Source organism: Lontra canadensis, unplaced genomic scaffold, assembly GCF_010015895.1.
Source record: "Lontra canadensis isolate GAN:19392208 unplaced genomic scaffold, GSC_riverotter_1.0 scaffold30, whole genome shotgun sequence".
In the NCBI taxonomy this organism is placed as follows: Eukaryota; Metazoa; Chordata; class Mammalia; order Carnivora; family Mustelidae; genus Lontra; species Lontra canadensis.
Window position 1 is genome coordinate 4,345,157 of NW_022631024.1, and position 15,814 is coordinate 4,360,970.

The window sequence follows — 15,814 nt, forward strand, 5'->3', positions numbered from 1 at the left end:
CTACCTTAAGGGGCTTAAACACTTCTGCAAAGACCCTTTTTTCCAAATAAGGTGGCATTTACAGGTGCTGGGAATTGGTGCTGATACGCTGGGGGTCATTATCAGTCTCCAAGATTAGAGTCAGAAAATGTGTCTTCCCAACAAGTTTCCAGGTATGCGGATGCTCCCTGGTCCAGGGACCACACACTGAGAACAAGTGACCCCATGACTTCCTGCCCATACTTCCCAGTGTGGCTCAGAGGTCTGTCCTCTGTACGACTTTCCTTTTCATTCTCAGGGGAGCTTACTCCCCTCCACCCTTGTGTTCTTCCTCTGTCCTGATCTTTCCCTCTATCCTCTTCCACGGTCACCAAGTATGACATCTTTTTGTTTGCAATTTTGTCTCAGCGAATGCACTGGGATCTCTGTTAGAACATTTTTCTAGCTTCAATACTTAGCCTGGTGTATAGTAGGTGTTCAGTAAGCTCTTAGGGCTTGGAACTGAAAGGCCAAAGGAACAAGGAACCATTCCTAATTTTATTCTGAACTAATTCAATGTGGAAACCGTCACCAAGTGAGCGGCGTGAGCGTTCATTCTGATATTCCATTATTCTTTCAAAATTGTGCAGGAATTAACAGTAGTTCACTGTTTCATTTCCATTGATTTGAGATCATAGAAAAATCACTGAGGGGCTCTGGAAGCTGGACTTTGTGGATGATTATTATTCCAACTATAATAGCTATTCTTGTATCTCCCGTAGAAGAAGAATCGGCTCTGGGTGAAATTGTGAAGAAGGCTCAGTGTGTAGAAATAAGTGTTGTTTGCCATGCTTCTCTCTCCACGAGGATCTTTTATTTCATCTCTTAAGTCAGTATCTCGTTCTGTGCTCCTGGCTACAGAGATTCCCAAAAGCAGAGGTGGGCCTTGTTATCTCTGTATTCCTAGGGTACCTGGCACAGTGCCTGGCACACAGAAGGGGCCCATCCAAGGTTTTTAGAATTGAAAGGAGGCTGTATGCCATTTAACTAGCCCTCCCTTGTCCACCTTTGAGGCTAACCTCATTAGTGTCTGAAAATCTCATTCCCAGCAGCTTCCCGCTGGGACAGGCTGGAGCATGGGAGCTGTGCCCCTGGGGACATTTCTCTTCTTTGGCCCTTCAACTCCTCAGACGTGAAAGCCTTACCTCTTGCCTTAGATTCTACATAGCCCAAATCTCTCCACAATTCAAGGTTAATTGCTAATGTTCTCTCCTGCAAATATGTTCTTAACTCCTTTGGTCAGGAATTGCTTCCTACTTCTCCAACCCAACCCACCCCCACGCACTCTGTGTGTACTGTCCATGTGCCCCGTCACTCCTTCTGCACGCATATCCATACCCATAAAGCCATCAGACCTCCCACACCATACCAGACCTGGGAAGTTCCCTTAAATCTTCCTCAAACATGGCAAAGGAATTAATGTGAGTTTTCAATACTAAGACACTATGGGTTTTAAGACTTGATGTAGCCTTTTAGCAAAAGGAGGAGAAAAGAATTAAAAAGACAGAGAACAAAAATCTGTTAGACTATGCTACGGTAACAACCAACATAATACTAATGCTTCTAGAAAATTCCCCAAGTGCCAAACTCAGTGTTTACAATGTATCATGTCGTTTGATTTTCAACACACCCCTGCGTGGTATAATCTTCTGGCTACATTATCCACAAGGAGAAACACATCTCCAGAAACCTCTTCCATTAAGCAAGTGGTAGCTGTGGATTTGGACTCAGGCAGTTCAGTTAGGCTCCTGTATCCTATGCTTTAAAAAGAAAACTGCCTCACATAATAAGCTGTATGTTTAATCAAAATATAGCATATATAGAAAAAAGCGTATAAATCATATCTGTACAGCTTGGTGAATGCTTACCGGTGAAAATACCCATAAAACCACCACCCAGATCAAGAGATCAAACATTGTCAGCATCACATAAATTGCCAAGCTTCTCACCAATCACTGCCCTCTCTCTCACCCAAAAGTAATCCTTATCATTTCTTCTAACGGCACAGATTTATTTTTACTGTTCTTGATCTTCACGCAAACATGCTTTTTATGTGCCTTCCGTAACTCCGTATTATGTTTGGGAGATTCAGGGACGGCTATGGGTGGGGTGGTTGTTCTGGGTAATACTCATCATTAGTAGTATTCCATTGTATGACCATTTCGTGACTTAGTTTCTGTTTTGTCACCGATGGGTATTCATGGGTTTTTTTTCCACCCTTTTTTGGCAGTATAAATGAATGCTGCTGTTAGCATTCTTGAATGTATTACTTGTGGTACATATACACACTATTTCTGCTAGGTATGTTACTAGAGGTGGAACTGACAGGTTACACCATATGTGGACATTCAACTCCAGGAGATTCTGCCCATATTACATACTGGTCATACTGACTTATATTCCCACTATAAACGTCTGAGAGTTCCAGGTGCTCTACTGCTCACAAAACATTTATTATCATTATTGTTTTAAATTTAGCCACCCAACCGGAAAGAGCCTATATATTTTTTAAAATTTCATTTATTTATTTGAGAGAAAGAGAGATAGAGAGAGCACCAGTGGGGAGTGGAGGGGGAAGCAGACTCCCACTGAGCAGGGAGCCTGAGGCAAGGCTCCATCCCAGAACGCTGGGATCATGACCTGAGCCTAAGGCAGATGCTTAACTGACTGAGCCACCCAGGGTTCCCAGAGCCCATACGTTTGATGGCGAAATGGCTCTGCCTTCCACAGTGTGAGATTCTGTACTTTTCAAATAACTTGCCATAAACTAAAACATAACAAGAACAAAAATCAATAGGCAAAGCATCTTTAAATTTTATTATATATGTTATATGCTTATCTTTTTCCTTTCTGACTTGGCTTTGGGACAGTCTCTCCTCTCATCTCTTGGATGTGATTCTCTGGCTTATTATTGGCTATCTATAATTATGGTCTATTATTTATTAATTTCTAACACATCATCTGACTGGAACTTATTAATTCTTTAAACACCGATGATCACTTGCCTGGCCAATGTCATGTCAAATGAGCTTTATTAGTGCAGCTTGGAAAACTCAACCTCCATAGCACGATTTCTTTGAATGGTAATGATTACAATCTTTTATCCTCCCTTGCAGGGAAGCCAATGGGCATTGGTGGGAGGTAAGATGAAGGTAAGACATAAAGGGCTGTCTGCTCTTGCTCTAAGACCAGAAGAATGCATGTAGGCACCCCAAGCAGGATAACAATCTAGTGCCCTAATCAAACCAAATATTCTTCAAATATTTGTGTACTTTTTTTTAAGGAGAAGCTTAGTGGTTTGTAAAGAACGGGTTGAGAGGGATTACCCATTGCTGCAAAACACCATCCCTCTCTCCCAACCTGAACAGCTCTATTCTGGCCCCAAGTTGGTACGAGGGTGTGCTCCATGTAACCAGGCACAACGTTCTTAGCAGGAGTTGAGAAGAAGCATCTCGTTGTTACTGGCTCGTGCCCCTTGAAGCTCTCAACTCTTTCAATTTACTGCTATGTTCCTTCTGAAGACATAAAATATTCTCTCTGAAATGCATGCTAGTACTTAACACTTTTTTCAATTTTTTTCAATTTTTTTTTTTTTTTTTTTTACATTTCCAAAGATGTTTTAGAGTCACTATAGATGAATATTCTGGGCCCTATTTTGCCTGGCTTGCCATTCGGTATAATTCAGATTGGATCAGAAAAAGCAGCTGAGTCATGCTGTGGATTATGGTCATTCTCTACAGACCTCCATAGCATAAACCTCCCCGATTCTGCCTTCCCCACCATCACCAGTTTCTACTTGAACTCTACTGTAGTTGGAATTCAATTCAGTGAACCTTGGCATAATACAACACTGGGAAAACATTATATACCAGTGCTTACATATCTTAAGTTATTCAATAATTACAACTCTTGGGAGATGTTTCAATAAAATAGTTAAGAACATGGGTTCTAGAGCTGAAGAGGTGAGGAGTTGAACCTTGGCTTTATCATTTACTGGTGAAGGCATTGCCCTTATGCCTCAGATTTTTTAAAAATCTGGATTAAAATAATAATCACATCACATCACCCTAAGGGGTTGTTATAAGAATATCATGGATAATGTTAGCAAAATGTTTGGCATGTAGTAAATAATTAATGGCTAGGGGTTATTATTATTGTTACACTATGTGAAAAAGGCACTATTAATATCCACATGTAGTTAAGAAAATGGAAAGTTAGCAAGTTAGATTTGGCCAGTCCATACATGGTAGAGATGGAATTCTAAGCCAGACCCATTCAACTCCAGAGGGAGTGTTATCATCAGCCAGTCTGACATTTGTAGTTTCACTGAAACTACAAATTCAACGTCAACAGTACAGAACTCAGAAGAGAGCTAGGGGAGACCTCAAACAAGGTCACTGGGTCTCCGTGAGAGTAGTTCTTCAACCAGATGGTCTTTGCTCCATCTTTGAAAATATGCAATGCAGATAAACCACAGCCCATGCTTTACTGAAGCCTCACTGACTTCGAGTCTATCCAAAATAGAAATAACAGTAATTTGCCATGAAAATGTGTATGGTAAAACCACCTTAGTTCTTAATAATTATCACTTCATTTCCTAAGCGCTACCCCTTAACAAACTATTCTTTTTTTAAAACTACCTCTTTTGGGAAATATCAACAACCTGAAAAATCATGCTAGGTTCATCTGTCCATGAACAGTTGAGAAGGTGGGGATAAACAGATTGCAAAGCAGAGACCAACCCAAACGCAACCCAAGGTGTTGGGTTTGACAGCTTCCTATCAAGATGCCACAGACATACTGATAACATCCTGATTCAGAATGGCCCAAAGCCAACTGAGCACAATCACAAGGAGTAGGGTGGTAAGGCATGATTCTCAGTTCCAAATGAGGGGCTATTTATAAGCCAATTTTAAAAGGAAAATTGGAGGGGTGCTTGGATGGCTCAGTCAGTTAAACGTCTGACTATTGATTTTGGCTCATGTCATGACCTTAGGGTCATGAGTTCAAGCCCCATATCAGGCTCCATGTTGGACATGGAGTCTGCTTAAGATTCTCTCTCTCCCTCTGCCCCTACACATACCCTGACCTCCCTTTATGCATTCTCTCTTTCTCACTCAAGAAAAAAAAAAAAAAAAGGTAAAATCAGAGTCCATTTTTGGTAACATTAAAATTTCTGGAACGCTTCCCCTAATCAAACTGGAGGGGGTGAGGCACCCAAAACCACCTCCACTAGAAAGCTCCAGAATAGCGGTGGAATCGGATCTAAGACCACTGGTTTAATTAAATCAATAAACATCTAGTAGTTGTCCAATATGTACTTGGAACTGGAGATTAGAACGCTAAGTAAGTTATTAGCTTTGACCTTGAGAGATTCACCACATAATGGGACAGAATGATATGTAAGCAACTAATTACAACACAGTAGAATAAGTCTATAATGAAGTTAACTACGAGGTGCAAAACATGTAAGAAGAGATGTAGTCTCCATCCCTTCATGAATAAAGAACAAATAAATTTGACCTGGACATCAAGAACCTATGGATTAGCCCAAAGTCTGCTCCCAGTACCAGAGTCATAATAGAAAGCATCTCATTCTCTAATCTTTCACCTTCATGATTCTCCAGTATACTATTAAGTAATGTTCTTTTATAAGACATAATCATTAATAATCCCAGGAGGAGCCAGATAATGTGTTAGCCTCACTCGTATTTTATATAAGCCAAGAAGGAATGCAATAATGTTGAAATATAAGGCACTGAGGCCCACCAATGGAGCACATTTTTTGGAGGGTGAACCTAGAGGGGACAGTTCTTCACATCACCTGCTAGGCAGGTGCCTACTTCAACAATACGAGGACCACTTCTTTGCATGAGTCCCCATGATGCTGAAACAGAGAGGCTTCCAGTGTGCCCAAGAGTCCTCAATATAGGACACAGGGGATGACTTCCCTACCTGACATCCGCAGGGTCTTCCGTGACGAGCACATCTGTCTTGCAGCTGGCCAGCGGGTTGATGGACAGCTCCACAGGAGGAACCACGAAGCTTTTGCTGACGGGAAGCCAGAGTCCTTGGCCCAAGCTGAAAGTAGACCTGCAATGTAAGAGTTTCCATTGGGGAACTCCCTGGGAAGCAGAGAGAAAAACAGCAAATAGGGGCCCCTCCTCCACCCTACTAGGACAATTTCTGACCTCCCCACCCAACTGAGTCCCCTGCCTTTTCTCAGGTGCAATTTTGGCCAAACTTGCCCACACCTGGATGGTCATCTCTTAAACCTATTAATCGTTCAGCCCATGCTTTGCGTTGCATTGCTCGTTTTCTTTTCCTGACCACCTGTCCCAACTCCCAATAAACTGTGGGATCTGTGAAGCCAGGGACCATTTCAGCTTCGCTTTCCCGAGCAATGCTCACAGCCAACAGGGGCTCTATAAATGACTGCTAAGTCAGCCGGCACAGTCTGCACAAAGGGGAAGAGCACGGACTCTCAATCAATTTGAACCAAAATCTGATTCCCAGTTCTGCCACTTAATCTGCTGTATGTCTTTATCAGCTGAAGTACTGAGGTTTCACATACGATTCCGTGGAGGTGGCGGGAAGAGGTTCCAGCCATAGCTGGAGAATATTTTTAAAGAACTGGACTGGATAATCAGCCATGTCTTCCCCCATTCAAATATCTGAGTCCGTAAGTCTAGATGCCAGACAAATGGGAATTCGATTCCCATAGCAACCTGGGCCATGATGGTACATTCACGCCAAATGAGAGCTCCTCTGCACTTAGCACAGCCTAAAGCTCACAGGCACCACTGACTAAGGGTGCATGGCCATGGCTCCCCAGGCCCTCCTCCATTCCCCAGCAGCATGTCCCAACAAGACTGTCAACTCACCTGAGAATCTTTTCAGGGGCTTGTTCTCCTGTTACTAGGTCGTAGCCCCTCTCAAGTGTAGTGTAAGGCCAAGGTCTGTGGGAAGAACAGGATGGAAGGGAAAGGGAACAGGAGATGATATGAGTCAAATGGGATTCACAGGGGGAGACTGCTCAAACGTAGCTTTACAGACAACCAAATTTCACAGAAGTAATCGCATTTGACCCTTAAACAGCACTGGGCTTAGGAGCTCTGACTTCCCACAGGGTCAAAAATCTACCTATCACTTTTGATTCCCCCAAACCCTAACTACAAATAGCCTACTGTTTTATTTTGTTGTTGTTGTTAAGTAAGCTCCACACCCTTGCCCATGACCTTGAGAGCAAGAGTCACGTGCTCTACCAACTGAGCCAGACAGGCCCCCCACTAATAGCCTACCGTTGGCTGGAGGCCTTACTGATAACATAATCAGTTGATTAACACATATTTCATAGGTTATATGTATTATATTTTTTATTGTTACAATAAAGTAGGCTAGGTAAGAGAAAATGTTATGAAAAATCATAAAGAAAATACATTTACAGTCCTGTACTGTATTTATTGGGAAAAAAAATCTGCACGTAAGTGGACCTGTGTGGTTTAAACTCATGTTGTTCACACTCACGTACTGGGCAAAACTCTTTATAAGAGAATGTCTCCATCTCGCAGAAGGACTCAGTCTTTTAAAGACCACTTGTCTGTTTTTGGAGTTTATGGACGAAAACCCCATTTTCTTTCTGCATCAGTCCAGTTAAGAAAGTGTCCATTGATTAGTTACAGTCTGGGAGGGGGAGTTCAATGTGAGACTTTGTTCTCTACAACAGTCATCGGTCGTGTACCTTTACTACTAAATTGTGATTCAGTGGGAAATAGGGTTCATCATCCATCGAGCCTTACAAGAACGCAACTTGTAGAGAAAAGTTCTCTTTTTGGAGCAGTTTTGTGGCCTGGAGTCACAGAGCCGAGGAGTGGGGATGGCCCTCCACTGTCCCTGCTGCAACGTCCTTCACTACTCACCCTTCACTCTGTCCCCAGTCGCTGCGCACACACAGGTGTCTGTGAACCGGGTCGGGGGCATAGCCTTCATGACAGCTGCACTCTCCTGCAGGCAAGAAGAGAAAGGGGTGTGTGAATTACTACCTGCCCCAAACAGCATTCTCCCCGGGCTTCCTTGTTTTCTCAGTGGGCTGCCTGGTTTTAGAAAAGCCCCAGGGAAAGAGCCTGTTCTGATCCACCCACCACTGGGGTTCCTAGCTCATTCATTTGCTCATCTGGCCACGGATTCATTCAGCAAGTCCGGACCCTTGCCGGGTTCTCGGGCCCACGCTGAGGATGCAGCGATAGGACACTGACAGGCCTCACAGGTTAATGAGGGGAACAGGAAGTGACCTGGTGGCCGCAAATGGAGGTCCTAAATTCAAACATTTAAATTATCACAAAGTACAGTTGCACTAAGAGTATAATCAGACATTTGAATTCTCTCCACTTGAATGAATGATTCATGTTCAACCATAAGCCCCAAATCAAATGTCACCTCCTCCAAGGTATCTTTGATTTCCCCTTCTAGACAGTTCGTTCTCGTCTATCATTTCCAGATTTTATTTTGTTTGGTTGTTATTGATGTCTTGGTTAGTTTTTCATTCTTCCTCTTCCCCCCACCTTTCCCCTCTTGTTCCCTTCTTCTCCATCCATCCGTCCATCCATCTGTCCATCCATCCATCTATCCATTCATGTATCCATGCATCATTTTATTATGGCCATCTCATATGCCTCATTGCATGAATACTTGCTAGTATCCCATACTGCCTTTAGCGTCTTCTCCCTTTGGCCAAGCTCACTTTAGGTGGCCGGCCCATGTCTAGTTTCCTTGTACATCCTCAGAGTTAGAATTCTGGAAGGGTTTTCCAAAGCTCTCTGTCCTACCCTCTTCAATGATCAGTCCTGCTTCACTGTACACTCCTTAAGGTTTATATGAATAAGGTTCAATTTGTTAATGGCTTTTCCTAAGGTGTATTTGTGGAATGTTGACAGATGCCTTACCAAACATAGATTCTATTAAAAAAGAAAAGAGAGAGAGAGAGAGAGAAACACTAGACTATTTGTAGAGCCAGTGGTATGTGATTCTTCATGAAAGCGATACCTAACAGGTTTCCCAAAACCTATTTCACCTTGGGACACTTGCTGGTGGAAGAGATTACAAGATGGACCTGTTATGGACCACAGACCATGTCCACAGCTTAGGAGATGCTGGTAGGAACTGCCCTGCCTTAGCCCACTGCCTAGAACTGAGTAGATGCTCAATATTGTGAGTTGAATGAATAATGAACTATCTGTGATGGCTCATAAATTCCTAGACTATTGCTGTCAGGTTACCTTCTTTTTCATCTTCAGGTGATCATGCTTATACACTCACGGGCGTGCCCACACACACACACACACACACACACACACAGATGAACCTGCAACTCTTCAAATCTACAGTAATTCTGATTGGCCTTACCTGAGAGTTTTTGAACCATGTTTCCTGGAAACGTATAATTCCGTGGGAGTTAGGAAATTTACAACTTTTAGATTTTAATTCCCCCTAAAAATTTTTAAGTCTCATTAAAAAAAAAAAAATGAAGGCTAAACGTTCAGATGTTACATACTAGAATGCAGGACACGGGAGAGCATAATCACATTCAGTCCAGTTGCCTGGTAAATACATTTTATGCAAACCATTTAAAACCACCACCACCCAGCAAGCCCACAAAAACACCTTCTCTTGTCATCTCTGTTTCATCGAGGAAGATACAATAGACTAGGAGCCAAAGGAGCCAAAGAGCTTGCAAGCCCATGTTTTCTATAACTACCCATCTTGCAAATTGAGGCTTTTTTTCAATCTTGGGTTACCAAAACAAAACACAGCAGGGAGTATATATTAGGGCAACAGAACTATTACCCGTAACTCCTGATTTCAAGACATTTGTATTCATCAACAAACCTTAATGTTTTCACTGATTCACTAAAAATGTTATGTGTTTGACCTTATACAAAGCATTCTGACTGTTAAAAAAAACCCTCTCTAATTTGTTTTATACATTATGATGATGCTTAATCTTTGTAACCCCGGCATCAGCAAGTATCTGGCAAAGAGCCTGGGATTGATAAAATGTTGGTTGAACTGAAATGGTGGTAAGGCAGAATAAGGAGTGAAGGATGGGTCAGAGATAGCACCGAAAATATTCAGAATAGGATTGCTGGAAGGAGAGAGAGAGGGGGGATCTACCTTTCCTCTTCTCTGGACACCTCTGAGAGGATGGGGCTGCTCTCAGACAGGAAAGCTCTCTGTAACTCTCCTCTCCTATAACAAGTTCGAGTCTTCCAACAAAAGTGTGTGGTTTAAGTGTGTGCAACCTGGTGAGCTGACTGTTGCTGGAGATGAGGAGAATGGAGGAAGAGGGCTGAGATCCTTGAAATTTGGGTGAGAATAATTTACCAAAAAGGGGGTGGGGATAGGAGTCACTAATGATGTGTTAAAATGGGACAGCCCCATCATGAAATATTCACCACTTTAAATACGTCTAATATTAAATATTAAAAGTCCTGGCATCTGTCCTTGAGGCTCTCAGGGCTGATTTATGATCTGCCACAACCGCAGACCTCGTGATTCATAATAGAAGAGGTATATGGTTGCCTCTGGTCCAGGGACAGGAAGTCAGGCTGGAGTAGGCAAGACCGGATGGGAAAGGAGAGGCTTTCCTCTTCAGGGAAAGGGCACAGCTTGGGTTCCTAGTTCTCCAATCTGTGACTCTGCAGAAAAGAACACAGGTCCATTGTCCTCTACCCCTCCTCAGGGAATAAGACTGAGAATGAGGAATCTATACAGAGAAAGTGTGCTGGTGTCTTCTGCATTTCTTTCTTCTTTGCTTACCAGGCAGGTTTCTCAGCTCTCAGAACAGACCATTCATTACTGTCACTCATTATATAACAAATATGTATTTTGGAAATGAGAAGCGTCCACCCCAGAGGGCCCTCAAGGCTGCCTGGAGAAGAGGAAGTGAGGCAGAGGGAAAAGTGGGTTGAAGACAGGCCTGTGTTCCAATCCTCCCTTTCTCTCCCCATGGACGTGTGGTCTTGGGGAAGTCACTTCATCTTTGTGGGTCTCAGTTTTCTCATTAACAGAATGGAAAATGTTAGTAATGTCGACCTCACAGAGCTGACTCTGAGAATAAATCGAAGAGTTGAAGGGTGAGGCTCGTGGCTCAGGCAGCCAGTGAGTAGATCCACAATACGTTTCTCCTCTTTCCCTTCTGTTCCAAGACAGAACTCCATCTGATATATGCTGGACTACAACTCTAGAGACAGTGAGTGAGTAATCTCCTTCTTGCTGGGCTTTAACTTCCCCATCTGCAAAATGGAATGGTGGGAGTAGAAGTTCATCAATTCTGAGTGCCAGTGAGAATCAGTCATTTATTCTGCCTTTCTAAATCCCTAAACTCTGTTTTCTGGACACTGTTTGAGAGTTAGCTGTGATCACTCTTAGCACTTGGGCTGGGTGTCTCCAGTAAGATTTCCATCAATGCCATAGCTATTGGCGTTATTGACTCCAATTTCTTATTTTGCTGGCTCAGCTAACTCACCACTATTTGCAACCAAGCATTTCCTTCTTGCAAGATGCAAACTTCTGATAGCCAGACCTGAGGATTAACCCCTTCCTTCTAGGAGTCCTTTCCTCAACCCTGCCTCTGCATACCCAGAGCCGCCAGGCTAGCAAAGAATAGCTTTCTGGGGACACAAGTTTGCATGGTTTCCACGTGCTGACTATGATCACCCAGGCTCCCTTACTCCTGTCACTACACAAGTTCTTTGAATGAGGGGACTGTACCCTTCTTGCTCACTGCCACAGTACCTGCTGTGCTGTCTGGTACATAAATAAATGAGGGGGTATATTTTACAATAGTAATGTCTATGCCAATGGGGTGAAGAAACCTTTTTTTTTTTTTTAATTTGCCCATTCTCCCCACCAAATTGGGAACTTCCTGATTGCAGAAATCTTTCTGTAATCAACCTCATATGCAAGTAATAAGTATAATGCTGGATGAAGGGTAGACAAATCATTTGCTGAGTGAATGAATGAACGAACAAATGAATATATAAAAACATTGTAGTTTTCATGAATTCAGGCTGAGTTCATTTAGAATAATGACAGTTCTGCTGAAGAGTAGAAGAAACTTTCTTATAACGAAGATAGGTATTTGCCAAGGAAATGGAAAGTATAAGCATGAGTGTTGATGAAATGTCTAAAATAGAATTCTATTTCACATCAGAGCAGAAACAGCTCTTAAAGGCCATCGAGGTCACATCTTCTCAGCTTCATTGTTCAGAAGGGAAAATACAAGCTCAGAAAGTGAAGATGTTTGGCCAGATCACTAGACCAGCCTCAGGGGCAGCCAGGATTAGAACCCAGGGCTCCTGGCCATTCCGGTGGCCTTCTTCCCACTGCATGGATGGTCTCAATGCTTCAGTACACCTGGCAATATTTTCAAGGATTTTCCCCCCGCTTTGTATCCCTCGGACATCTCTGACTTTCCTGTAATGAGAATCTATGACATTTACAAACAGGGATTATTTTTTAATATAATGAATCTGAGACATCCTTAACAGATTGAAAATACACATTTCAATGGGATTGATAATAGAGACCTTAAAAAGAGTTTAATCTCTTCATTAAAGTGGTTCCCGTAAGGGAATTCAGTTAGGTGGATTTTCATCGTGCTAGGTCCTAAAACTCTGTATTATCAGCTCCAGATGAGCCGCACTGGTTTTAAAATATTTACTCTTCATGTCTCCTAGGTCCCATTAGTCAGTTCTCATTTTATGTTACATACATCCTTACTCCAGAAACCCTTGGGTAAAAACAACAAAATCCCTCAATCACGAGCGATCTTGAGTGTGGCTTGTGTGGGCTCTTCAAAACCGCTTCACAGTGGACATCGCCTCCATGTCAATCACATAAGATTACGGGAAAGTAGTTCAGAGCGTGGGCCCTGGAATCATCTTGTTTCGGATTCAGATCCTGGATCTTGCCACTTCAAATTCTGCATGAATTTGATCCTGTGGCTTCACCTGTCTGCATCTGTTTCCTAATCTGTAACAACGCTGATATCACCTATCTGCTAGAAAGATCAGTGATGTCTTTGAAAAGCCAGCAGTACAGTCCCTGGCACATTTCTTCTCGCCAAAAACATCATAGATGTTTGTGTTTTTGTAATTATCGTTCCTGGATAGGAGAGGCCAAGTTAACATCTTGTTTTAAGTGGAAAGAAAAAGTGCTTTCTAGATGAAGGATGATTGTGATTTTAAGGCAGGGCCTGTGCAAAGCCAAGGGGATCTCAGTGTCTTGATCTGTGTATTTGGGGCAGCTTAAATGAAATTGTCTCCGAGGTTGGTTACGGTATTCCCAGAACCAGCCAACACCTGACACCTTTGTCTTCACTCCTCCTGCTGAAGGACACGGGAGCATGAACGAGAATATCAGCCAGAGGGAACCGCCCCCCCATCCCCCACAGCTCAGAGGAACTCATCACCTGCCCACGACAGCTAGATAAGTGCAAAGCCTTCTTCCCAAGCCTGCCTGCTGTCCGGCTCCTCTCCTCCCACCTTGTCATCCTCTTATGATTCCATTTTCACTTGCTTCCGACTCAGTCATCACTTATCATCACAGGCCAGGGACACTGGCTGCTGTTCACTTTCCTATTTATTCTTGTCACTGCAGCTTGGAAAGACATCTCCCTGGGCCCTCGGAGCAATAAGCGTGCATGGCATCCGTTCTTGTTCTGACTCTGAGTGGCCCACCGTGGGCTTCTTCACTGCCAGCTCTGGCCCTAGAGCTCAACCCGGGGCCAGGCATGTGGTGGGAGGGGCATGGGCTGAGCACAACGTCACTGGGAGCCTGCTTCACGTCGGAGTGGTGGAAGGTACCTGCCATAGGTCGCTGTGGGTCATCTCACAAGTCATACCCATGACCAGCACCAGGAGGAAGGTACTAGCTTCATGGTAAAATAAGGAAACAAAAGCTCGGACTCAACTTGTCATTCATCCAAGGTCACAGAGTCAGGTCTCCAAAACTCGCGCTCCCTCACATCATCCCAAACATCGTAACAACAGCCGTGACCACCAGGACAAGAGCCAGGACGGCTGCCTGTAGTGTGACAAGTCTTAGTTGCTGGACAATAAGCATTAGGAAGATGAGGAATCTCTGATTCACCCACACCGAAATTAGCATCAGGCTGATTTCTAAAATCCAACTATAACTAAAGATTAGAAATCATTCTTCCAAATACCCCTGTTCAAATGTAAATAGTTTATGTGTGGATTACACTAAATCCATAATATCTACGTAATGAAGGTGGATTTCCTGCTAGTAAGGCTGAGCCACAGGGGAAGCATCATATGTTCTAACTGAGCACCTACTCTGTGCTGACCTCACTCAAATCACTTTTGGTCTCTATGATAATACTGGCAGGATGATGATGTTGGTTCCACTGTAAATACCATGAAGCTGAGGTCTGGAGAGGGTGAGTAAGCTGCCCAGGGCTGTGAACATCTAAGCCCAGGCTCCTTCTGAGACCTGTCAAGCTTTGTGATAGCTCTCTGAGGCTGTGCTTTAATAGAGTGTGGGAAATTGGGGTGCCTGGGTGGCTCAGTCAATTAAACATCTGCGTTAGGCTCAGGTCATGATCCCAGGGTCCTGGGAAAAAGCCCCACATCGGGCTTCCTGCTCAATGGGGAGTCTGCTTCTCCCTTTGTCCCCCTTCCCCCTGCTCATACTCTCTCTTTCTCTCTCTCAAATAAATAAATATTTTTTTAAAGAGAGTGTTGAAAAAAAAGCATGTGAATAGGAGACTGGGGTGAAGGTAAATGCACCCTGTAATAGAACGAATTATTGATGTCCAGTGATTTCCTACAGCAGTATGCAGTCACAACCTTGCCATGGCTAATGGTGGGAAGGGTGAGATTTCTTTCCTGGCCCTTGTATTCAGGCTTAGCCTGTTACTTGCTTTGGCCAACGGGATGACAGGAGACATGATGTGAACCAAGATCTGAAATGTGCTGTTTGGCTGGGCTTGCTCTCTGGCATTCCTGCTTCTCCCCAGGAGAAAACCAGGCTCTAAGTAGGTGGCCGGTGCAAGGAGGATGAGGGCCATGTGGAACAGAACTGAAGGCAGCCTGAGCTTAGAGACAAGCGCAGCTGAGCCTTGGCTAGCCTTGTCCACCTGGATGTCATAAAGGGAAAAAACACTTCTAGTGGCTGACACTAAGCCACCGTGGTCGTCTCTTATGCACCATTAGTATCACAAAAGCTGATGCACCTCCAACCTGCATCGCCCCTTCTATGAATAATGCTCTCACTTTCTTCTCAAAACGGAAACCTTAGAAACATCTCCAACCTGACTTCACTTTCATCCTCGACATCTGAATGGCAGCGGAATCTCCCCGGTTCTACCACCGCGGTGTCCTTCAGACCCATCCCTTCCCATCTCTCCCACCATCCCTGCCCTGGGGAAGGCCCTCAATGCTGTCCACGCGCACGGCTGAAAAAGTCTCATCACTGATGACAAGCTTTCAGTGTCTTCCCGTCAATCTGAGTGATGGACAGTCACCTCTTCAAAGAGCAGCTACACCCATGGCTTGTCCCCAAAACTTCAGTGGCCCCCAGGTGCTCTCACGATAGAGTTCACATGGCCTAGTCTAACATCCAAAGCTCTCCATGATTGGTCCCAGCCCTATCAATCGCTCTCCCTCCCTTGGGCCTTTCCTGACCTAACATCTTGGGTTTACTGATAATAACCGGCTGAGACCCACCTGCTGACCAAGGTCTGCTTCTTGTAGTAGGTCCGCCCTGATCCCAC

At 43.8% G+C, this 15,814-nt stretch overlaps 1 protein-coding gene across 3 annotated transcripts in view; it reads right to left on the reverse strand.

Moving 5' to 3' along the window:
- The window catches only part of ASTN2 (astrotactin 2), an 851,408-nt gene that overhangs the window by 433,024 nt on the left and 402,570 nt on the right, over positions 1-15,814 (reverse strand). For 2 of the 3 annotated variants that reach the window (XM_032865714.1, XM_032865712.1), the window contains 3 exons: positions 7,938-8,022; positions 6,903-6,977; positions 5,974-6,111 (listed from right to left, as the gene is read on the reverse strand). In XM_032865714.1, the coding sequence (XP_032721605.1) occupies positions 5,974-6,111; positions 6,903-6,977; positions 7,938-8,022 (298 nt within the window). The remainder of the gene's footprint in view (positions 1-5,973; positions 6,112-6,902; positions 6,978-7,937; positions 8,023-15,814) is intronic. The other variant, XM_032865713.1, reaches the window with a different exon arrangement.